The 26,713-nt window shown below is 33.8% G+C and overlaps 1 protein-coding gene across 1 annotated transcript; it reads left to right on the forward strand.

The window, feature by feature from the left end:
- The first annotated feature begins 640 nt into the window (after positions 1–640).
- On the forward strand, positions 641–26,713 carry LOC126881664 (alpha-lactalbumin-like). The gene is made up of 3 exons (XM_050646053.1): positions 641–782; positions 12,103–12,343; positions 26,380–26,713. Exons 2-3 carry the CDS (start codon positions 12,117–12,119, stop codon positions 26,582–26,584), a joined length of 432 nt encoding a protein of 143 aa, XP_050502010.1. The 5' UTR covers positions 641–782; positions 12,103–12,116; the 3' UTR covers positions 26,585–26,713.

The raw sequence follows: 26,713 nt of genomic DNA on the forward strand, positions 1-26,713 counted from the left end.
AAATTTCCGACAATTAATGGTCAGAAATCATTTGTGGCATTTTTAATGTGTTTGTGTGTGTTTTATTCTTTTATTATTTTAATTTTTGGCACTGTTTTAATAAAAATGTTTGAGAAGTAGTAAGTATAAATTAGTTTAATATTTAAATAAAATATAAATAAAAAGTATATTAATTTCGTTTAAATCATATAATAGAAGTATAACTTCTTACGTGCGTACAAAGTACACACACATTCTTTTTTTTTCCTTGATACGTTAGCTATGTGTATGCCAAATTTTATGTCAATCCAAGAGGTTCTTTAAAAGTTGGGGGTTTTGTAATAGTTTACCTTCAGTGAGTGCACTAATATTCTATTTGTTTATAAGCCAAAACATTGTTTGGAGAACTTTTTTATTTGTAAAAGAGTTGGCAAACTTAATTTGCCAATTTTTGGTGGACTGTTCGATAATTACAAGGTTTGTCTAGGCGAATTATGAAGCTCCTAAAATCTAAGTGGCTGAAAAACATTGAATAAAAAAAAGTTTGTTTCCCTCCTTTTCTCTATTTATTGCTATTTTGCAGGGTAATAAATTAAAACATTTTTAACCATTTGTATCTAATAGAAAGTTCAAAATCATTTATTTAATACAGCTTGACCGTCCCTGTATTTCAACGTTAACCTGTATCAAGACCCACTATCAGTTCATAATTTTTTGGATTCTAATTGATATTATATTAGTATAAAAAGGCAAAAATTGATGCCTTCCACATATTCCGTGTTAAAGTTAAACGACGATACGAGGTAAGTAATACCTATACATAATTATAAATTATAAATTAACATACACTCTTAATTTTAATCAAATTTGTATTTTAATTTTTTTTTGCTTGAACCATTTATCTTAAAGCTACTCATTTTAACGGAAGATTATTATAAACTATATAAATTTATTTTTTTACTTTTTTACTTAATAATAGGTACCTGTAAAACTGTAAAGCGTGAATTAACTGTAAAATTTTGTATTTTTTTTTGTTTCATTTAATGAAAAATTCTTGATGGTATTAATCTTTCGATATCCAGTCGCTATCATCTCTATCTCTCCACGTCTTCATCCAAGTTGTTGTCTCTAATTTCCCTGTCTAAGCATTCTCTCCTGCTTCTTTGTCGTCCACGTATTCTGGGTCCAGCCGGTACCCAATTTAACAGTTGCTTTGGCTATCTCTTCTGCTATCCTATGCACATGGCCTTACCATATTAAGCTGGTTTGTCCTTATACCTTCTACATTTAAATTGTGTGACCTATTTTCATTATTTTTCTGATACGGTCATTTATTATTCGTTTTCTCCTGGTCTTTCCAGCACATATTCGCCAAAAGTTTACTTGCTCTGTTCTAGTTTTCATTTGTTAAGACTTCACTTCCATGATTTATAATGCTCCAGATTGTAGTATTATATATATTTTTATCCCAGATTCCAGATGTCAGATCCAGATCCAGATCCCAGATCCCAGGTTTGTCTGATCTCTGAGGATCTCATTTAGTATCGATATTGCTCTCCTATCCTATATGTTTCCGTATCATATTGCGTTGTCCATTGTGCCATTATTTGTAATATGTAAACCTAGATATTTATAGTTTTTACAAGAACTGATGTATTCAACACTTTGTAATATTAGACCCCGTTTTATCAATCATATGCACATAGGTTCTGTTAATTTACGTTTTATTTCTAGTGTGCATTTATACTATTCTTCCTTCTCATGTATCTTCGTGGTCTTGTGCCATGACTATCGGTTCATTTGCGAAGCACAATATATATTGTTATTGTTATTAAGTGGAATGCCCACTCCTCCACATTTCCTTTTCTATATCTGCAATACCTTTTAAATCATCATCATCTTAGTGCTGCAGCCCTTAGAGGGCCTCGACCTTCTCAAGCTTTCTACGCCATTCTATTCTGTCCCTTGCTTGGATTTTCCAGTTGCCGACTCAGAGCTTGTCGGCATCTTGTGTTACCCCGTCCATCCACCTCAACTTCGGTCTACCCCGTCTTCTCATTCCCACGGGTTGTGTTCTTAGAATCTTTTTTATCGTATTCGATGCAGGGGCCCAGGCTACATGTCCTGCCTACTGCAGGCGGTTTCGCTTAATTATAGTGGTAGTATCTTTTCCACCAAACGTATTCTTGTAGATATTCTGCAGTTCAAAGTTATATCTACGCCTCGATATTCCGCTCTTACGGACCGCTCCGAATATCTTAGCACCTTTCTTTGAAAAATCGATAGAGTGATTCATCTGTTTTAGTTAGCGTCCATGCCTCTGATCCATATTATTGAAGAACGGGGACTGTCAATGTTCTATGCAGCCTTTTATGAGTTTTTCGAGACAGACGTTTGTTAGCTAAGTACTTTGATAGACCATGATAACACCTGTTTGCAATTATTATTCGTCTTTTTATTTCCCCTGATGTGTTATTATTGGGGTAAACCGATGTCCCTAGATATATCAAGGGCGGATCCAGGACCGATTTTCGGGAGGGACCATGAACTTTTCTTGAGGAGGGGTATCAAGGGGTCTGGGGGTAATTTTTAAAAATTACGGTTAATGGTGAGTTTTCAGGCACTTTTCATACACTTTTGAGTGCCATAAAGACATTCAAAACTTATCCTTATTAAAGTATTATTAAAGCCAGTACCAATTTCTACACATTTCTTCGGATCCAAGTGCAGTTTTTTCAACAAGTTTAATACTACTTTTCCCAATGCTTCTCCTGTTAGACCTTGTTCTTTCCCTCTTTCTTGATTTTCATTTATTTTTATGTTCCCATAAGCGTCAATGAACTTAACAAAGTTTTCACGAATGTTGTTATTGTATGTATATGTATCTCAAATTTAGAGAAAGCTGTTGCACGTGGGATACGTCGGTCGTTTCGTCAAATAGGACAGAGTATTAATTTGCACTTTGAACCTAATTCATTATTTGTTCAATTATTTCTTCACCACAACATGTTATCAATTGATTTTGACTAGGCTGCTAATGTATGTTACTCGGGAAGATGCTGTGGATAGGTGTTGTTTAAGAGCCTTATCTCCTTATGCGATTTTAAACATCAACAATTCCCCAGCTCCAGCATCTTCGTCCAGAAGCAGAAGGCCATCATCCCGATGGCCTCTTAGAGAAATATTTTATCGACCTAAGAAAACTATATAGACTCTACTATTATATGTTGATGTATGATGTTTTTTCATGGGTTTGTATGACTCCGTCTTTGTCCATGAGTTTGACGAAAAATGTTAAGCGTTTCGTGACAAGGCTTTGGGCTGTCATTGTCATCCCTTTGTTGCGACCATATTTTTTATTAGAAAAATAAAATGCAATACTTGCAAAACAATCCCTTTTGAATGTACAAAAGTACTAATCAACTCCTTTGTTCTAAGTTTCTAAGTACTGATGACCCAAGTAACGCTTCATTTATTTTTTATTATTTGTGCGTACAGAGTACAGAATATGGAAATTGATACGATTTTGATGGTTGCCAAGGTCGTTCTAACAATTGGTACTTTGTAAAATTATCAACATTTTGAATTACAAAAGATTATTATGTCATTCTTGAAGCTTCTGTTACTGGTTTTGTTCAATTCTAGTCAAGAAGACATATTTATTTGTTTTGTTTTGTACATAATACATTATTGTGTTTGAAACTAAAAACTTCTATTTTTTTTAATACTCGGAGGGGGCCATAGCCCCCATGGCCCCCTCCCTGGATCCGCCCTTGAGATATATCAACTCTTTGACCGCTTCGAAGTTTTGATCATTGATGATTCGATCTGCATCAACATTTCCAGCTCTTGTGTTTATGTTAGTCGCCATGAATTTGGTTTTATTTTGATATATGTAACCCCATTAGTTCAGAGAAATAAGGAAAAAAAATATCCTGTTAATGACACAACCCCCTCCAGGCCGAAACCAAAATTTTTGAGTAGTATGGAAATCTATATTAATAACCTATATGTTTCCTGCAGCCGATTTTCATGATATACATAGTTATAAACAAATGAAGATCAAAAAACAGCAAATTTTCGCTTTTTTCGTCTATAACCAAAAAGTTAAGTATTTTAAACAAATTTGAGAGCGAGAAACTCATAAATCGTATAAAAAACTTCAATATGGCTTTCGCTGAATACGTCTGTCCTTATTGGTTGCTTAGAAAATTGAAAAATAAATAATAAATTTTGAGTTTTTATAAATATTCATCACTTATGTAAAAATTAACTTAGAACGTTCTTATTACACGAAATGCTGAGACTTCTGGTGCTTAAATCATACCCCAAATTTCAAAGCAATTGGTCAAATAGTTTAACAGGTATTTAATTTCTTTTTCCCAAATTAATTTTCTTTGTAACGCTATATGTCAGAAAATGATGAAGTTACACTAATACGTTGGATAGTTTATGAAAGAAGAAAATTTATACTATTAATTTAATAAAAGAAAAAACAAAAAATAATTCTAAATACTGCAAAATTATTTTGCAAAAACATGTGAATTAAACAAAGGGGGGCTAACTTCGTCCCTAATTTTCCTAGGACAATTGTTTTTCTTTCTAAATGTAAATGTGAATAAAAATTCAGTCTTTCCAAATACGAAAAAATAATTTTTCTAGCCGTAACGGTTAAAAAGTTATTCTAATTGTTTATAAGTAAGCAAAAAATCGACGTGTTTTTGCAAAATAATTTTACACTGTTTAAAATTACTTTTTGTCATTTTCTTTTTAATTAAGTCAATAGTATAAATGTTCTTCTTCCATGAACTGTCAGAAGTCTTACTGTAACCTCATAATTATCTGCCTTATAGTGTTGCAAAAAAATTAATTTGTGATAAACAAATTTTAAACTATTTGACCACTTGCTTTGAAATTTAAAATATAATTTAACCACCAGAAGTCTCAGCAATTCGTTTAATAAGAAGGTTCTAAGTTAATTTTTACATAAGTTATGAATATTTATAAAAACTCAAAATTTATGATTTATTTTGCAATTTTCTAAGCAACCAATAAGAATAGACATATTCAGCGAACTCCATATTGAAATTTTTTAGACGATTTATGAGTTTCTTACTCTCAATTTTGTTTAAAATGCTTAACTTTTTGGTTATAGACGAAAAAAGCGAAAATTTATCGTTTTTTGATTTTCATTTATTTATAACTATGTATATCATCAAAATCGGCTGCAGGAAACATAAAGGTTATTAATATAGATGTCCATACTACTCAAAAAATTTGGTTTCGGCCTGGAGGGGGATGTGTCACGAGAAAAATCTTATTTCTCTGGACTACATTCATTTTGCTGCTGTTGCTAGCTCGGTTAGGATTTCCGCAATTCTCGCACTGGTTCTTGTTATAATGTCCACATCGTTTGCATATGCTATATGCAGACGATTTGGACTGATCTATTAAAATTGTTCCCCTGGTATCTAAATTAGCGTCTCGTACGACTTTTTGTAAGGCTACATTAAAAAGCTGACACGCCAGCGCATTTCCCTGCCTTAACCCCCTATGTGTTTCAAATGGGGTTGAGGAGTCGTTTTGATTTTTACTGCTGATAGCATCTTCGCCATTGTCACTTTTATGATTAGTACCTGTTAAAGATATGTATATCGTAAAAAGCGTTGGTAAAAAGCTGTTTTAGGCCTTTGGCTCCCTTGATGCTTTTGAAAGTTTATTGTCAATTTTTTTCCTTCAGCATATGTATTATTATTCTTTTTCTTCACTTGACACAACAGAACTATCCGACGTTGGCGATCATCCTTGCGAAGGCTTTTCGATATTTTGCAACATGGAATACTAAAATTGTCCTGCATTTGATATCTGAGTCCATTCACGAATGTTTTTTAACCAAGAACCTTGTTTTCTTCCTACACTTCTACGGCCTCTTTATTTTGATTTTAAGGATCAACTCTACTAGGTCTGGATCCCGCATAAGAAAAAAAAGTTGATTAATAGCAAGCTGAAAATTTGTTAATAGCTTAACGGTGTCTAGTCGGACAAACTTTGATAGATGGGAACACTGGGATAGGGGAAGTTTTAATGGTGGAACAGGTTAAAAATTTGGAGCGTCAGATTACGAAAACGTCAGATGTATTTTGTCGGACAGAAATTTCAAATGATTTGTTGCTTTTTCATTAAACTCTCATGCAAAAATCAGACTGGTGTTTATCACCAACTGGGCATTTTAATGAGTGGAACACGAAGAACATGTCAAATGACAGGAATCTTGTTGGTTAGTAATAGCAGTCTGATTTTTGCATGAGAGTTTAATGAAAGGCTAACAAATCAATCGGAAGTTCTGTCGAACACAATACATCTGACGTTTTCGTAGTCTGACGTCCCAAATTTTTAACCTGTTCCACAATTAAAACTTCCTCTGTTCCAGTGTTCCAATATATCAAAGTTTGTCCGACTAGACACCTTTAAGCTATTAACAAATTTTCAGCTTGCTATTAATCAACTTCTTTTTGGTATGCGGGATCCAGACCTATACTATTCTATATCGATTTCCCCTCACGATATGTCCCAGATAAAACATTTTCTGGTATTTAACAGACTTTAACAGTTCTCTATCTTTTTGACTCCCCTTGGTACTTCTTCCTCATTAGGTTTTCTTGATATATTTAGCATCCGTATGTAAATCCACAATTCCAATGCTTCAATTCTGTTCAGGTTCATACTTTTAGTATCCACAATTCTGCACCATACAAAAGTGCAGACCAAACATGGTGTATTATTATATGGTTGTTTAGTTTCCTTTATGTTATGTTATATTCTTTAATCTTGCTTAATTATAAGGCTTCCTAGAGTTCCTTAAGGGAGACACTATCGTATGCTTTTTTAAGGTGGATGTATGTATAGTAAATGTACCTCTTGTTTCCTAGCGGTTTTCTTGCGATATCAGATGCATAACGTATAATGAGTGGCCCACATCGACCTTTCGGTTCTAAAACCTTTTTGCTCTTCTGTTTCTGTATGTTTGTAATCTTCGATTATATTTATCCATACTGTACCATATATCATCACCATTTTCTTTGCCTTATGTACATGCGGGTTCGGCTTATCTAATTGCATTTCTCCATACAATTCTATCTTGGGTCATATGAATATTAATTCCCTTTACCCACATGTCCTGTCTAATCGTCTCCTCCACGTCTTCTTTGGTCTTCCTCTCCTACTCCTTAAATGAATCTGCACTTCAGCAATTCTTCGTATTGGGGGATTAGCGTCTCGATGTTGAACATAACCAAATCGTCTCAACCTATGCTCTCTCATTTTGGCATCAATTGGTGCCACACCTAGACTTCCCCTAATATACTCATTTTTAATTTTATCTATTTTTGTCACTCCACCCATCCATCTAAGCATTCTCATTTCTGCCACATGCATTCGTTGTTTCTCTTTCTTTTTCCCTGCCTAACATACAGTTTCGTACATCATAGCCGGTCTTATGGCTGTTTTATAGAATTTTCCCTTCAACTTTATTGGAATTTTCCTGTCACACAGCACACCACTCGCTTCCCTCCACTTCATACATCCAGCACTAATTCTACTGCATGCATCTCCATCTATTTCTCCATTACTCTGCAATACCGATCCCAGGTACTTATTGCTTTTTACAATCAGTTCACCATCCAAAGATACCATTTTATTTGTAGTAACTCCATCTTTAAATGAACAATTCAAATACTCTGTCTTTGTCCTACTAAGTTTTAAACCTTTTTCCGCCAGAGCTTATCTCCACTATTCCAGTTTTGTTTTAAGTCTCTTTCACTATTTCCTACTAATACTACATCATCAGCATACATTAAGCACCGTGAAATGTTACCCTGTAGTTTCGCTGTTATCTGGTCCAAAACTAATGAGAATAAATACGGACTAAGTACCGAGCCTTGGTGCAATCTTACTTTCAAATGAAATTTATAAGTCTCTCCCACACCTGTCCTAACACTAGTCGTTACTCCCTCATAAATATACCTCACAACCTTTACATATTCACCAGGGACTCCTTTTTTATTGAGTACCCACCACATAATCTCTCGAGGAACATTATCATATGCGTTCTCAAGATCAATGAATACCATATGAGCATTTTTTTCTTTACTCCTGTATTTTTCCATCATCTGCCTTATAATGAAATTCGCATCTGTTGTTGATCTGCCGTCTCTTTACATATCCGTCTATCAATTACTCTTTCCCATATTTTCATGGTGTGGCTAAGCAGTTTTAAAGCCCTGTAGTTTGTACATTGTTGTAAATCTCCCTTGTTTTTGTAGACAGGTACTAGTATACTGCTTCTCCATTCGTCTGGCATTTGTCGAACTTCCATAATTATATTAAATAAACCTGCTAGCCGCCTTGTTCCTGTCTCTCCCAATGCTCTCCATACTTCCCCAGAAATATCATCTGGTCCTACCGCTTTTTCTTTCTTTATTTTTTGACTTGAGCCACTTCCTCGTTTGTTATTTTGGTGACCATTGCTGCTACTGTCTCCGTTGACTCTACAGGCTGTCTGTCAAATTCTTCATTTAATAAGCTGTCAAAGTATTTTCTCCATCTCTTTTTGACATCCTTTTTGTGAACTAGTATTTTATTATTTTCATCTCGGATACATCTAATCTGATTAAAATCTTTTGCTTTCTTTGCTATCTGTTTGGCTATTTTATATATCTTCGTTTCGCCTTCCCTGGTTGATCGTATAGGTTTGAATTCGCTTCTGCTTTGGCTTTTGCTACTATTACTTTCGCTTCCTTTTTCGCCACCATATAGTCTTGAAGATCTGTGTCGGATCTGGTTTCTTACCACTTTTTATATAATTTTCCCTTCTCTTTTATTTTTCCTTGTACTTCGTTTGACCACCACCAAGTCTCTTTATCCTCAAACTTTTTTACTGACGTTTTCCCAAGTATTTCAATAGCAGTCTCTCTAATACTACTGGCCATTTTTATCCAAATTGTATTAAGGCTTCCTTTCATGTCCCAACATATTTTGTCTACTCTTCTTTCCCCGAATAGGCCTTCCTTCTCATCTTTTAGCATCCACCACTTGATATTTTATGGTCCTCGCCGATATTTTGGTTTAGCTTCCCTTTTTATTTCAATGTCCAAAACAAGCAGCTTATGTTGTTGGCTTACTGTCTCACTAAGGCCGATGCCACATTATGCGTTTTGACCGGATGCGTTTCCGCCGCATCCGGTGAAAACGCATAGTGTGACAGATCGATCCGGTTGCGTTGGAAACGGATGCGTTTTGAGTCATCGGTACGCGCTTACAAAATTCACCAGACTAAACGCATAGTGTGACAGGCCGGTCCGGTTGCGTTGGAAACGGATGCGTTTTCACCGCATCCGGTCAAAACGCATAATGTGGCATCGGCCTAACTATTACCTTGCAGTCCTTGCATTAAGGATTAAAACCGAACGGAACCGACCATGAAACCGACCAGGTAGGACTTCCTTGGCGCGGTGCGGACATGCGACAAAACGCTCAAACACTGTTTGTTTATAGCTTTGTTTACCAATAAAAAATTAATTTTTAGCAATGCAAATAATCAAAACCGGTAAAACTTGACATGAATTTTCAAATGCTGCAAGCTGGTGCGGGAGGACGCCAAATAGAATTCTATTTTAGTGACGTCACGTTGCCTATCAACCGTCGATTCTCCCATTATGCAATTCTATTTTGTGACGTCAGCAAAATAGAATTTTATTTTTCGTGCTCTGGGCCTAGAATTGCTATTTTATTTTTTAATCAATAGTTACAGTTGAGTCCGGGAATTTTTACCCGTGCGTCATCATTTAAAGCATACGAAATAAGTTGATGATAACTCGAAAATTGAAATTTACTAAACGCAACAGCAAGTGAAAGTAAGTGACTTACTGTTGCGTTAAGTAAATTTCAATTTCCGACTTATCATCGACTTATTTCGTATGCTTTAAATCAGGGGTGGGCAAATACTTTTAAGCGCGGGCCAAAATGAAATTTTCAAAATGTCTCCCGGGCCGGAATAGTATATCGCGTACGTAAGCTTGTGCACACGCGAATGTTATTGGTAAAGTTTTTCCCTATCCAAGAAATTATTTTGAGAAAACTACTATAAGTATCATTTTAAAGCATTTGGATAAAGAAATTTTACTGTGAGTAATAGATAACAGTAATCATAAACAAGTAATTAGACTTCGTAAGTCCTAATTTTTTACCCAACGTGACCGGAAGTAGAACCAAAAGTCGATATTTGAACTCTTCGTATAATTTTGCGTCGATTGATAAACGATTTCACTAATTTCCAGTAATTTTTGACAAACTTTCGGTCATAACTTATCGGAGCTTAGAGGAAATGACGTCAAAACCGGAACTAAAGATTCAAGCTCGACTTTTCTAGACTTTTACGGGTCTAGTGGTCGACTGTCCAATACCTGTATATTGATGTATCACATGTACTATTTCTGTGACTATAATATGGCATTTCCGGTTAGAACTTTTTAACCGGAAATGATATAAAAACCAAAATTTTACACTTGTTTTCATCTTGCTAAGGCACGTCGAATGATATATCGCTTATACTATTTAGGTGACTTTAAAACCGTACTTCCGGTTGCAACTCTAAAACTGGAAGTCCAAGGTAAAATTTCTCACCTTTAATAGCATCCTTGGATTAGAAGCTTTCATTCGACACCTCATTTGTCGTTCTATCTGTTCTAATAACGGAGTAGTTGTGTTTACGGGCAGACAGACGGACGTGGACAATTCAACGTTTTCACATTTTTTCAAAATGGGTGAAAACATTTGTATTACTTGGGTGTACATGCGAACAATTTGTGGCCAGTAAAATATGTCACGTAATTTTTAAAGAAATATGGTCCAGATAAAAAATGAAGATATAAACAAGTGGACAAAATGAAATACTTTACTTAGGGTAGAGGTCTGGATTACGGAAGATCTAAATCCGAAATCGGAAATTGTATCAAGAATAGGACAATCAAGAGCAGCTTCTTTGAAGGTGAGAAAATTTCTGAGTATAACCAAACACTCAATCTGCAAATCACATATAGGATAGTAAAATGTTATCCTTCTCTGTTATGTTAAATGTTAACTATATATTCTTCTTTATGGTGCCGAAGCGTGGACTGTTAATGTTGACTTAATGTGAAAGCTGGAAGCTTTTGAGAAGTGTTTTTAGGAGAATTTTGAGAATATCATGGACAGAATTACGGACGAAATGGTGATGCACAGAATGGGAAGAGACAGATTACTTTTGACCACTATTAAAAGGAAAAAGACAGCATATTTGGGGCACATACTTAAAAATAATAAGTATGAGTTGTTACAGCTGAATGTGAAGTATAAAATCGAAGGAAAAAGTGTTCCTTGGAGACAACAAATATCCTGGCGGAAACCAAAACATCACTGTCTCAAAGAGTGTGAGAAGTGCACATTCAATTCTATGTAGTCAGTAGAATCTTGCTTTGTGAAACTATGTTGTATACTTTAAAGTAGGGTTACAGCTCTTCGGAATTATAATATTCTTTATTATTTATATGAACAGCACACTATCGCACTAACACTGTCGATTTCAACAAAATTGCATTTACGAGTTTAAAAAAAATTGCTTGTGGGATTTTTCAAACGGGCCGGATAAAGTAAGCGAAAGGGCCGGATCCGGCCCGCGGGCCGGCTTTTAGCCCATCCCTGCTTTAAATGATGACGCACGGGCAAAGATTCCCGGACTTAACTGTATTCGGGTTCAAAAATTGCAATTCTTCGATTTTTTTTAAATTTAACCGTGTTTATCTAGAAAACTATGTATTTTACGAAAAAACTTGTAAGAACGTTTTTTGCTTACAATCATCCAAAAAATACAAAAAAATCGCTTTTTATCTGCCAGTAACATAGGGGGTGGGAGGGGGTAACAAGGCACCATCGCACCTTCCAGCATTAAGTTTTCATTGTTCAAGGTCACAGGTAAAAGAATTCGAACATAGTTGCCGGTCCTCAGGTTTTGCATACTCAAATACTTCCACGGTCCGGCATATTAGGATTTATGATTATTTCCGAATTTTACTTTTCATTATTTTTCAGATACCTACTATAAAATGGTTTCCAAAGCAACATTACTATTATTGGTTGTTCTTCCTTTTGCATATTGCAGAGTCTACGACAAATGTACTTTGGCGCGTGAACTACTTAACGAATACCACTTGCCTCGCTGGCAAATTCCAACCTGGATTTGTATTGTCGAGCATGAATCAAGATATAATACTGCTGCTAGGAATACTCAAACTAATGATCACGGCCTGTTTCAAATTTCTCAGTTATTTTGGTAAGTCTATTAATAAAGTTTTCTTTTGTTTTAAGAGCCTACAGTAGCGCATCATCAATATATCTTCGGAAGATAGTATCATATCTTTTTCGAACAGTGGCAATTGAGATTATCTAAGATCAATATTTTGACAATATACTCATAGGCGCGCTAAATGGAAGTAATAGAAAACAATTTTTATTATTAGTAAATAAATATTTATAAAAATAAACCAAAACGGGTGAACATTTTATGTTAACATAGGTATTTGCACGAAATAATAATAAAACAATTTTAGAACTTTAAATGAACTTTTCCCATTTTTTTAAACTATTGATAATATTTTTAGAATAAAAAATCCTCCTAATACTTTATATACTCGCATTAGAATTCGAAATATTTTCACGTAAATATAATTACCTAAAAGTTCAGTACACGAGTCTTTATCCGTGCGTCATTAATACCTGGCGAGATAAAACACATTTGATAACTCAAATTAAATTTAATTGTTAATTATTAACAATAATCTATTTTTTCAAATAGTCCAAAAACTTAGTTCTATTACACAAACATATTTTTTTTTATTTTATTTAGCTCCACTTAATTTACAATCTGTAATCACTCGTAACAATAAGTAAATTTTATGACAATAATTAGAAGAAAAAATGACTTGTAGGAATTCTCTCCAGTGAGAGGCTTACTTTAACATATAATTAACAAACACAGTTAATAATGTAGCGGTAACTGTTAAATAATTTTATTTAAATCTGTTTATTAAGTCTGTAGGCTTAAAACGCTGTAGTCGACGCACTTCATCGTTGACATTAAACAGTTCGCGCACTAAGTAATTAGAGTGAGCACTAGTTTTGCTTTTGTACTTTTCACTGTACTTTGTGACTTCAGTTTTTATGGATGGAACATTGAGGGCTTTTTCTATAATTTTGTTAGAAACATACCACCCGAACATTGGTTATAATTCGAAGAACTTTGTTCTGGAATCTTTGTAGGATTTCTAGGTTTGAATTTCTAGCAGAACCCCATAATTGAATTCCATACTTCCATATTGGCTTCAGTACGGCTTTATATATTAAGATCTTATTTGCGAGATTTAATTGTGATTTCCTGCCAATAAGCCAGTAAAGTTGTTTTAGTTTGAGACCCAATTGTTTTCGTTTTGTAAATACGAGTATATGTGTTCTCCATGTTAATCTTCTGTCAAGATGTAAACCTAAATATTTGACTTCATTTCTCTGAGTAATCATTTGGTTATTTAATAACACTGCTGGACATATACCTCTTCTTAGTGTAAAGGTAACATGGATTGATTTGGTCTCATTAACTCGAATTTTCCATTTTTTTAACCATGCTTGGATATTATTAAGGCTGGCTTGTAAGTTTCTTGAGGCAGTTACTGGATCATGATGTGAGGCGAGTACTGCAGTGTCATCTGCGAAGGTTGCTGTTATTGTAGTTCTTGAAGTTGGTAGATCTGCAGTAAAAAGCTGGTACAACATTGGTCCTAACACGCTGCCTTGCGGTACTCCTGATTTTATTTGGTATAATTCTGAATATTCTGAATGGTATTTAACTGAATAGAATCTGTCAGATAAGTAAGACTTTAGAAGTTCATAATATGGATGAGGCAATAGGTTTTTTAGTTTATAGAGTAGACCTTTGTGCCAGACTTTATCGAACGCTTGGCTTATGTCAAGAAACGCTGCTGAGCAATATCGCTTATTTTCAAAGTCGTTGCTGATATGTTTTACTAATCTATGGACTTGCTCTATGGTTCCATGTTCTTGTCTAAACCCAAACTGATGTTCTGGTATGAGATTTTTGCTATCTAGTATTGGCTTGATGCTTTTCATTATTAATTTTTCCAGCACTTTGGAAAGCACAGGCAGTAAACTTATTGGCCTATATGATGTTAATTCCTCTAGTTTTTGTCCTGGTTTTGGGATCATAATTATAACTGCCATTTTCAGTTGTTGCCGAAAATAATTTAATCTTATTATTGCATTAAAAATTTGTAAAACTGCCGTTATTCCTTTCTTTGTTAATTTTTGTAGTATCCTACCCGTTATCAGATCATAACCAGGAGCTTTTTTAGGATTAATTTCTTTCATTATTAGATCCTTAACTTCGTTGTACTTAAATTTCGGTATGGGCAGCTCCATTTGGTAAGGTTCATTTAGTACTCTATTTATTTCCTCCAATTCTTCAGGTGTTGATTCCAAGCTGTTTGGTTGAAAAACTTGTGAGAGATAGCCACCAAAGGCATCTGCCTTCTCCATGTTATTTCTTGCCCATTTGCCATTGTTTTTTCTTATTGGTGTTACTGGTGTCTGAGGACTTTTTAGTTTCCTTGTGGCTTTCCATAGTGAGTAGTCGGTGGCTTCTGTTGGTGTAAGCTCTTCTAAGTATCTTTGTATAGGATCATTTTTTACTTCAAGTATTATTTTATTTAGTTCCCTTGCTGCTTTATTAAATTTATTTTTATTGCTCATTGTTCTGTTTTGTTGCCAATTTATTATTAGCCTTCTTTTCTCTGAATTTTTTTCTTTTATAGTTGGAGAGCAGGATTCTTTTCTTGTTGACTGTTTGTAGTTTGGAGTTGCTGCCCATGAAGCTTTCTGTATGTTTTTTATGAGGTTAGTTATCGCCCATTCAACATCTGCAGGTGTTTTTAATGGTATTTTTAAATCTATTGCTTCATCTAATACTTCTTGAAAAGTATCTCAATTGGTCTTTTTATTGCACAGAGCGGGTGGATTTGGATTCTGAGTTATATCGGAGTACATGTTCATAAGGACGGGAGTGTGATCCGAAGACATGTCTAAGCTGGATGTTGCTGTGACTAGTTTGCTGTCAATTCCTTTTGTGATATAGAAATCAAGAAGGTCTGGTATTTTATAAGGGTCCGAAAGCCAATATGTGGGTTCTCCTGTTGACAGGTAGTTTAGATTATTGCAATGCATTGCAGTTAGTAGTTCACGACCCTTAGTAGTTGTAACTCTCGCACCCCATACTGTGTTTTTAGCGTTGTAATCTCCACCCGCTATAAATTTGTTTCCAAGTGTTTTGAAGAAAATCTCATAGTTGTCTCTTTTATTGTTGTGCTTGGGACGGCAGTATACAGCAGATATGTTGGTGATTTTAGTAACTCCTTCTATTGCAATGGTAGTGGCTTGTAGGTGATTTTCTGTATATCTTTCCAGTTCGTGATGTTTTATTGAGTTTCCTATTAGTATTGCTGTGCCTCCATGTGCAGTCCCATCTGGATGGTTGGTAAAGTAAATTTTGTAGTTAACTAGGGCTAGGTGACATTTATTTGTGAAGTGAGTTTCAGTAACTAGCATGACATCTATTTCATTGTTGGTTATGAAACTTTTGAGTTCATGAGTATGCTGGTTTAAGCCGTTTGCATTCTATAATGCTATTTTTAGTGTTTGGACCATTATGACCTATTTGAGACAAGAGCGGTGATAAGATTCATTATTGTTCCCATTTGCGTGATGAGATCTTGATTGCTTTCAGTTCAGAGATATCATTGGGTTGACTTATACTATTTTGTTGGTATATAGTGTTACCTTCTTGTTGATTATTTTGATTGGTTACCTGTGCATATGTCATTCCTTGTGTTGTAGCCCTGTTTCCTTTAGATGTTTGTCCATTTCGTTCTCTAAGTTTTGGATGCATTTTCTCTTGAAGTTGCTTATGTATAATACACCCTCTGTAATTTACGGGATGCTGTTCTCCACAATTTACACATGTCACATTTTCATCTTTTATTTTCCTGGTACATTCTAAAGTGTTTAAACGAACTTTTTCCATTTTTTTAAACTATTGATAATATTTTTAGAATAAAAAATCCTCCTAATACTTTCTATCCTCGCATTAGAATTCGAAATATTTTCACGTAAATACACTTACCTACAAGTTGAGTACACGAGTCTTTATCCGTGCGTCATTAATACCTGGCGAGATAAAACACATATTTGATAACTCAAATTTTAACCCGTAATAGGAGCAGTAGCTACTTACTCTCACTTGCTGTTGCGTTTAATAAATTTCAATTTCCGACTTATCATCGACTTACTTCGTATGCTTTAAATGATGACGCACGGGTAAAGACTCGTGGACTCAAATGTATAAGTAAAACTCATAATAATTGTTAATTATTAACAATAATCTATTTTTTCAAATAGTCCAAAAACTTAGTTCTATTACACAAAAATATAACAAATTAATTATAAAATAAACACTACTCCCCCTAAGGACCAACACTAACGAATTCTTAAAATAATACACTACTGCACTGAACATAATATCGATACAGATAACAGATGATAACAGAACAGATAACCTCAGATAAGAGAATCGTGCTATTACACTTAGAAATCTGACACAGGTTTGTCAAAATGACAGTGACTATTTCTCTATGTTGCCTAATTAGTTATTTAGTTACAATATGTTTGATTTCTTGTTAGAGATAAACATTTTTAGTAGTTCCAATATGACACAAAATCTAGGCATGGGATAAAAAAGTTTATTTGAAGAAAGTGTATTTTTTTGTTCTTCTTAATAGCGGTACAGGCTCGTTTTTTTAATATTTTATTTAATTATAGAGTAATTTCCACATACTAATATATTTCTCAAATTGGGCTCTGTACCGCCATTCTTTACTATATTACGAATATGTGTGCCAAATATCTCTACAAAATATTCAGAATTAAAGCCGCAATCTTGGAACGCGTTTTCCGTATTGATGACGCGCTACTGTAATAAACACCAATATAATCAATAAGCAACTTTTTTCTAGCCTAAATTTCTACTAAAAACTTAAGACTAAGGACAAACTCACTAGTATCCCTTAGGTTCTGTTAATTTGTTGCACAAATGTTAATCTGTACCATCACTTGCACTATACCCTGATATTCATTTAACTAACTCGAAGGCTTTTTTCTCTTTAGTCTTCTAGCTAGATACATATTGCCGAGGAGCTGGATAGCCTCAATTTTGACGTATTGAAGAGGTCGTTGTTTGTGACTCTTGGTAAATTTTTTAATGGTCTTGTTAACAGTATCCAGTTCGAGGTTCTTATGTAGGTCACTGTTCCTATGATGTTTAAATTACTCTTACTAGTACAACCCCACAGCTGGATGTCATATGTCCAAATAGGTTTTAGAGTATGTTTATGGGTCATTCCATTTCAAATCACTCAATTTTGGAGCAAAAAAAACTTTGGACCTCCGATTTGTCTGAAAATTGGTATATAGCTTCTGCGGGACGTAAAAATAAGATATTTAAGGTCAAAAAATCTTCTTCTTCTTTTTTTCTCAAAATGTTATTTTATGCGATTTTACAGTGATTTGGTGTTTATTTATACAAATTTGCATTTTCTATCGTAAAGTATCAATGAAAAACATAATATTTTAATAGAAGGGACTCAAAAATGTCATTATATGGCATTATAACCAGTTACTTTGATTCAGAACAAGCTTTTGATCAAATTTTATAGTGTAGAAAACGTTAAAATACCGTTTTTTACATTTTTCCCCATTCCCAAAATACATCATAATCGATTTGTCTGAAAATTTGCTCACAGATAGACAAAACATAGCACTTTAAGTGGTGAGAAGGATTTGAAATATATTACAATACCAAAAAAGTTACATGCAATATTATAGTCAAAAATATAGGCGTCTACTGTAAGTAAAATTAACTCGACAATATCGACCTCACGACAAAAATTGTTAAAAATAAATTGTAATAATTGTAAATACGGTTTATTTGGAACAATTTCAGTTCCTACCATTTTTGTCGAAAAGTTAAAAATGCGGAGATATTAAGCAAAATCCTTATCCTTATATCCTTATATATAACCAATTAACCTTTAAAATCAAGATGGCGGCTAACGTAACGGAGGAGTTCATTCGTGATTTTAAATTTAGGCTACTATTGACTCCCCTAAAGATCAGAAAAATAAAATTTTGGGTAGCTCGGCATTCAAGGTCAAATGATATCCCGACTGGACTCATATATACTTTTGAGTCTGATATTACTGCATGTAACTTTTTTGGTATTGTAATATAATTCAAATCCTTCTAACCACTTAAAGTCCTATCTTTTGGCTATCTGTGGGCAAATTTTCAGCCAAATCGATGATGATATATTTTGGGAATGGAAGAAAATGTAAAAACGGTATTTTAACGTTTTTTACACTATAAAATTTGATCAAAAACTTGTTTTGATTAAAAATAACTTGTTATAATGCCATATAATGATATTTTTGAGTCCTTTCTATTAAAATATTATGTTTTTCATTGATACTTTACGACAGAAAATGCAAATTTGTTTAAATAAACACCAAATCACTGTAAAATCGCATAAAATGACATTTTGAGAAAAAAAGAAGAAGATTTTTTGACCTTAAATATCTTATTTTTACGTCCCGCACAATAGTGTAGGAAACAGAGGTTGAACCTTGCAAAATGGACACAAGTCCGGTTTTATTTTTTTTCTGGCATATCAAGGGGTGCTTATTATAAGACTAACTTTTTCTGAAAAAATTTCGCCCCGGAACCCCCCTTTTCACCCCTTTAAAGGGGGTAATTTATGGTTTTTGCAGAACGTAGCCCTTCCTGTACCTTTTACAAAAAATTTCTTTTATAGAAATTTGAAGAGGACTATATTTTCTACGATTTATTTCCGACAGCATCTCTATATCATCCACCGTTTAGCAAGGGTGGCGCCCCAAAGTTGACAAGTTTTAAAAAAAAATGTTTTTAAAAAAAAATATATTTTTCCCTAACTGTAACGGAAATTAAAAAGAAATGCTGCGGAAATTATTCACAAATAGATGATTGATTTTTTGGTATAGGTTTTACTTAAGGGTAATTGCCCTTTTTTTAATTACAGGGTGTTACATTTTAAAAAACCCCTTTTTATACCATCTGAACCGTTTATGCTAGAGTAAAAAGACTTTCAGCGATTACCCATGTACTGGTGTTATTTACAAATTTGTATAATGCACCCCCATTTTTTCCCCAGAACCACCCAGAAAAAAAGAAGAATTAATAAATAAAGTGATTTTCTTGGAATCCTTCACAGACAATGCCCTTCATTATTATGCTTCATATATCATTTTGTGCAAGTTATTATTACCCATGCATGGACATTAAAAGCGATTTCCTAGTACAACCCCTGTAGCCAAAAACAATAAATAAAATGGGGGGTTGAAATTTTTTTTTGTTTTTTGCTTTTTGATCCATGTGGGCATATGCTTCATCAATAGTGCTTTTCAAAAATATATATGGTTATTGCAACATCCCTGCGCAAACCACCCCTATCCTTGAAAATATACTGCAGAAACTACCCCTATACCTTATCCAGCATGTTTTTACGATTTTCTCATTACCTATTCATTTTTTTTTAAACAAAACTTATACAAGGTTAAAGACCACTATTTACTCTAAAAATTAGGACCTATTCATTTTTTTCGTTTAAGCAACCGTTACGGCACAGTGGCGCCGTAAACCTCATATATGCTTTGACGTGCTCCAGTTTTTGTTTATTTTTTCGTCATCTGTTTGTTTTATTGATAAAGTCTTATGTAAAATAAAACAACACAGTGTAACCTACAAATCATGATCTATGCACATTTTACATTCTTTGCTCCCCAAAGCTACAGTGGTGGCCCAAAATAAATTTTTTCATATTTTGCCACCTACACGCATTTTATTGCGTTAATGCTACCTTAATAGCACAATATTCACCCCTAAGTGGTCGCTAAGCAGTGGCGGATCCAGGGAGGGGTGATGGGGGTGATGGCACCCCCACCCCTCTCAAACCAAGTGATATTATATTTGAAGATTATAAAAATATTCATTTATTTTTATAGAAATACTTATATTAATATTATTTTTATAAGAATGACTTTTTATGCTTTAGCGACAGTGGCGGATCCAGAATCGTTAAGAGGGGGTGCCAATTGGTTAAATTTCTATAAAAATAAATGAATATTTTTATAATTTTTGAATATAATATCACTTGGTTTGAGAGGGGGGGAGGTGATCACCCCCATCACCCCTCCCTGGATCCGCCACTGCGTAGCGACCACCTAAGGGTAAATATTGTGCTGTTAAGGTAGCATTAATGCAATAAAATGCGTGTAGGTGGCGAAAATATGCAAAAATTTATTTTGGGCCACCACTGTGGCTTTGGGGAGCAAAGAATGTAAAATGTGCATAAGTCATAATTTGTAGGTTACACTGTGTTGTTTTATTTTGCATAAGTACTTTAACAATAAAACGAACAGATGACGAAAAAAGAAAACAAAAACTGGAGCCCGTCAAAGCATATATGAGGTTTACGGCGCCACTGTGCCGTAACGGTTGCTTAAACGAAAAAAAATGAATAGGACCTAATTTTTAGAGTAAATAGTGGTCTTTCACTTTGTATAAGTTTTGTTTAAAAAAAATGAATAGGTAATGAGAAAATCGTAAAAACATGCTGGATAAGGTATAGGGGTAGTTTCTGCAGTATATTTTCAAGGATAGGGGTGGTTTGCGCAGGGATGTTGCAATAACCATATATATTTTTGAAAAGCACTATTGATGAAGCATATGCCCACATGGATCAAAAAGCAAAAAACAAAAAAAAATTTCAACCCCCCATTTTATTTATTGTTTTTGGCTACAGGGGTTGTACTAGGAAATCGCTTTTAGTGTCCATGCATGGGTAATAATAACTTGCACAAAATTATATATGAAGCATATTAATAAAGGGCATTGTGTGTGAAGGATTCCAAGAAAATCAATTTATTTATTAATTCTTCTCTTTTTTGGGGTGGTTCCGGGGAAAAAATGGGGGTGCATTATACAAATTTGTAAATAGCACCAGTACATGGGTAATCGCTGAAAGTCTTTTTACTCTAGCATAAACGGTTCGGATGGTATAAAAAGAGGTTTTTTAAAATGTAACACCCGGTAATTAAAAAAAGGGAAATTATCCTTAAGTGAAACCTATACCAAAAAATCAGTCAATTATTTGTGAATAATTGCCGCAGGATTTCTTCTTAATTTCCGTTACAGTTAGGGAAAAATATATATTTTTTAAAAACATCTTTTTTAAAAACTTGTCAATTTTAGGGCGCCACCCCCGCTAAACGGTGGATGATAGAGAGATGGTGTGGAAATAAATCGTAGAAAATATAGTCCTCTTCATATTTCTATAAAAGAAATTTTTTGTAAAAGTTACAGGAAGGGCTACGTTCCGCAAAAACCACAAATTACCCCCTTTAAAGGGGTGAAAAGGGAGGTTCCGGGGCGAAATTTTTTCAGAAAAAGTTAGTCTTATAATAAGCACCCCTTGATATACCAGAAAAAAAATAAAACCGGACTTGTGTCCATTTTGCAAGGTTCAACCTTTGTTTCCTACACTACAAGCTATATACCAATTTTCAGACAAATCGGAGATCCAAAATTTTTTGCCTGAGTGATTTGACATGGAATGTACCTTATACAAAAGTTTTGTGTTGTAGACTGACAGAGTAGATTATCTTCCCAATAGTCAATACATTTTTTTTATATTTGATGTCAAGCTTCTTTTTAACATGGGTCCACGAGCGTAGACTAGCGTCTCCCAGCGTACCCAAATATATTCGGTATCGGCATATTTAGGGTTTATCTGAGTATTATCTGACTTTATTTTGTAATTTAATTCGCCAGCATTTAGTCTGCTTTTTCATGATCTTCATCTACGGCCAAGACAGCAGTATAACCAGTAAAGGTAGCTGTTGTGTTATTATCTAACTTAGAAATATCGAAAGTGCATAATATGTGCAGGACTGGTCCTATGACACTACCTTGTGGTACACCTGCATTGATTTATTTTAGTTCCGAGTAGGCTCCTTCTTGCCTATTATTCTTAGTATTATCTCAATATCATTTTTTGCTTCTCTGTTAGCAGTTCTCCATTCTTGTCTTTGCACATCGTCAATCTAAATCACACTGTGTTCTCTGTGTTCTAAATCACACTGTGTTCTCTCTTACTTGTTTTTTTAAAGCCTCTCTTTTTTTCTTCTGCATATTCTAGTCGTTTGTATTCTCTTTTCGTTATAAATTTCCCTGTTAGTTCTTGTGTTTCTCTGAAGTTGGTTAAGCTTAGCTTGCCTTTTTTCCTCTACTGCAGCTCTGCATTCATCATCATCTATCTATTAGCCTTGCGACATCCAATATTGGACATAGGCATCCCCTTCGCTCCTCCATATTTCTCTATCCTGAGCCATGTGCATCCATTTTGAGCCTGCTTGGTGTTTTAGGTCATCTACCCATCTCATCTGTGGTCTTCCTCTCTTTCGTTTATATGTCCATTCATCATCATACCATTCCGAATTTCTTCACATTTTGGCTGTTCTGATAGTTTCCACTGTAGATTCCGTTCTTATTGCTTTTAATTGCCTTCATTCCTCTCTCTCTGGTTCCATTCGGATTTGATTACTTTCGTTGGTTAGAGGTATTTTCCACGTTCCTTTATGGATATCTTTTCTCTGGAAGTTAGTACTAAAATCTGCATAATTATTTACTGCTGAGAATTGTGCATCCCTAAGTGCATTTTGACTGGTTTTAGTATGCAAACTATGCTTCCCAAATATATTTAGAAAAGTTTCTTCTTTCCCCAGCCTGGTGAATTGGATTTTATCACATACTTCCTGTAGTTCTCCACAGAATGTTTCAACCTCTTCTTCATCTGAATCTTTCGTCGGTGCATATACTTTAACCATTGTCACGTTGTTACTGTTATGCAGTTTACCTTTGAGTCATATGGTGTAAATTCTATCTGATATTGGTGTAAATGCGATAATGGCTGTTTACAGTCTTTTGGTTACAATAAATCCTTTACAATGATCATTAGAGCTCGGGAAATATGCACTTAAAAAACCCTAAAATATGCATGCAAATATGCACAAAAAACAGTTGAACTATGCACTAAAATATGCTCTTATAAATGTCATGCATATAAATATAAAACGCAGCAATCTTTGTATTGAAGGTATTTAATTTATTTTATGCCAAATTCCCAAAAATATTTCTTTAAATTTCTATCACCTACATCATTATATTCATGTATTCTTTATATGTATTCATCATCATCATTCTTTATTATATTATTATTATTAAAGTTAAAACTATATATTATTAAATGCTTTTCAAAATTTTCTAGAGAAAAACTGTGCCGTCTATCTGATAATAATTGTTTATACACGGAAAAACTTCTTTCTATTTCACCCCTGTTGAGCTAGCCTCCCATCTTGTAGAAACTAAAATACAAATAGCGCTAAATAAATAAAACTACGAGATATTTATGAGCTTTCATATTTCATATACCGTAGATTAAAAATTTTGGGCTCGTTACACTGGGCAGGAATTTAATATTTTTGTCCTATACTTAAAAATAGAGATATTTAGTCGATTTTTGCCGCGGAATTACGAGCTATTTATGAGCTTTCGAAGGGATATAGGTATATAGTTTAGATTTTTAGCTTATTCCCTTAACCCTCAAATAAAGTTTTAAAATACGCGCATTTCAATTATTGAGCTACTACCCCTTCGCAAGGAAACCTCCCCATCTTCCCGGCTTAAGAGAGAATTGTAATTAATACTAATAAAATTAATTATTTTGCGGCTACATATTTAGCGTTTACTAATTTATGAGCTTGCAAAATGCGCGTAGCATTTCGATTATTAAATTGCAATTTCTTTTCTATAGTGCAGTCACTGAAGGTAAAAATCAACTATTATCTTTGATTTCGGTAAACCTCCATCGATTTTTACGAAAACTGGTGAAAACTTGCGCTTTTACCCTGGGGGTAAATGGCACCCCCTTTGCGTGGGTGAATATTAATTTATTAAAAATAACCCCATAAATCGATAGAGGGACAAATTCTAAGGAAAATTTGTTATATAAAGTTATTAGAATAAATCAATGCTTTTTAAGTTATGAAAGATTTTGATTTTTGGTGATAAAATGCATGTTTTAAAGCGATTTTTCCTAAATAACTCAAAATATGCACTTTTAATAAATGCATTTGCACTTATAGCCCAATAAATGACCGTTCTGGAGTGTAATTTCCAGGGGCAACTCCGAATTTCATGAAAATTTGGATTTAGATTCTACTTACCCTCCACTTCAAAGTTGAATTTGTACCGTTGATTGCTTTAACTTGGGGGTGACATTTACCCCTTCTCGGGGGGTGAAAAACGCGTGTTTAAAATAAGGCCGGAAATAGATAAATTGACTTATTTTAAGCACCTTTTGTTATATAAAGTTTTTTACGTAAGTCAATACTTTTCGAGTTATTCGCGTTTTGAAATGTTGATTTTTCGACAAAAAAACTATGTTTTCAGACCGTTTTTCCCAAATAACTCAAAAAGTAAATATTTTATAGAAAAAAATATTTTTAGCAAAAGTGTAGCCTATAAAAAAACGAAAAAAAGTCTACAAATTGAGTAGAAGCAAAGTTGTAGCTCATGAAAAATACGTTCTTATTCCTCTAATTCCAAATCGAATAATTCAACGCGAAATCACCGAAGGAAGAAGCGTATTTCGGGAAAACCTTATTAACATTTTTAAAGTATCGAAAAAAATTTATTATTTGTTTTTTAGAAAAGTTTACAGCATTAAAAATAAACGAGTTACACTGAAAAAAAAATTGGCTCCTTTTTTTGACAAAAAACATCGTGAAAACCTTCCTCTATTTAGCACCCTAAATGAAATTAATCGTTTGGCTTTACCATCCATTTTAACTGTATGTGTATTGTTTATATAATCTGTAAGTTTGATTGGTTTGAAGTGCTTATTTTTGAAAACATTTGGTTTTAAATTAAAAAAAAAAATTTCTAAAAATTTTTGAAAAGTTTCATTTTTTCAAAATAACTTAAAAAGTATTAGTGATAAGAAAAATCTTAAAGAGTAAAAAAATGTAGGTTTTGCTTTTATAAATATGCTAATTTCATTTTGTTTCTCCGAAAGACAAAAATAGGTTAAGATATGGCTGTTCAAAATTTGCATACACTCGTGATTAGGGACCCATTCAAGCTTTCTCAATTATAACCCTTTCAAAAATAAACACTTTAAACCGGTGAGACTGACATATCATATAAAAAAATAGATAGGTAAGTAAATTGTTTGTAAAGCGGTAGCGATTAATTTCATTTGGGGAGCTAAACACGGCGAGATTTTCATGATTTTTTACAAAAAAAAAGAGGGCCAACTTTATTTTGAGCGTAACTCGCTTATTTTTAATGCTAAAACTTTTATTAACAATTACAACAAAACTTTTTATAAATACTTTAAAAAAGTTATATGGGTTTTTCCCAAAAAGTGCTTAATCTTTCGGTGATTTCACTTTGAAATATTCGATTTGGAATTAGACGAATAGGAACGTATTTTTCATGAGCTACAACTTTGTTTTTGTTTGATTGATAGACTTTGCTGATACACCATTTTTTTGGGTTTTTTATCAGCTACACTTTTGCTAAAGATATGTTTTTCGATAAAATATTTACTTTTTGAGTTATTTGCGAAAAACCGTCTGAAAACGTAGTTTTTTGTCGAAAAATCAACATTTTCAATGGAAAATAACTCGAAAAGTATTGACTTAAGTAAAAAACTCTATAGAACAAAAGTTGCTTAAAATCAGTCAATTTATCCATTTCCGGTCTTATCTTGAACGTGTGTTTCTTCACCCCCGAGAAGGGGTGACTGTCACCCCCCAAGTAAAAGCAACCAAAGGCACAATTTCAACTTTGAAGTGGAGGGTAAGTAGAACCTAATTCCAAATTTTCATGCAATTCAGAGTTGCCCCTGAAAATTACACGGTATCGCCGAATTTCCCGTTCATTTACTGGGCTATTATAAAATTTATCCAAAATATGCCAATATGCACTTAATATGCATTTTGCATATTTCCCGAGTACCGAGCTCTAATGATCATCTAGTATGCCATAAATTAATATTTTAGTAACAGTTTAATAGAAATGTTTTTTTCCTAGGTGTGATCCCCCAGCACATCCTCAAGGCTGTGGCGTGACTTGTGACAGTTTAAGGGACGATGACATCCACGACGATGTTAAATGTGTAAAAAAAATATTCGACGAATGGCAGAGAATGAAAGGGAATGGTTTTAAAGCTTGGACAACCTACGACGCATATTGTGGGGGAAACAATGAAGGGTATATTAATGGGTGTGGCATATAGATACTTTTAATTCTACCTGATTTTATGACTGTAGGCTTTTGCCACATTTTAATTAATTTTACTGAATATATTTTATAATTATTGTAATTGTAAACGTTTGGAATATAAATATACAAGAAGTTTTACGAA

Source organism: Diabrotica virgifera, chromosome 3 (assembly GCF_917563875.1).
Source record: "Diabrotica virgifera virgifera chromosome 3, PGI_DIABVI_V3a".
Classification (NCBI taxonomy): Eukaryota; Metazoa; Arthropoda; class Insecta; order Coleoptera; family Chrysomelidae; genus Diabrotica; species Diabrotica virgifera.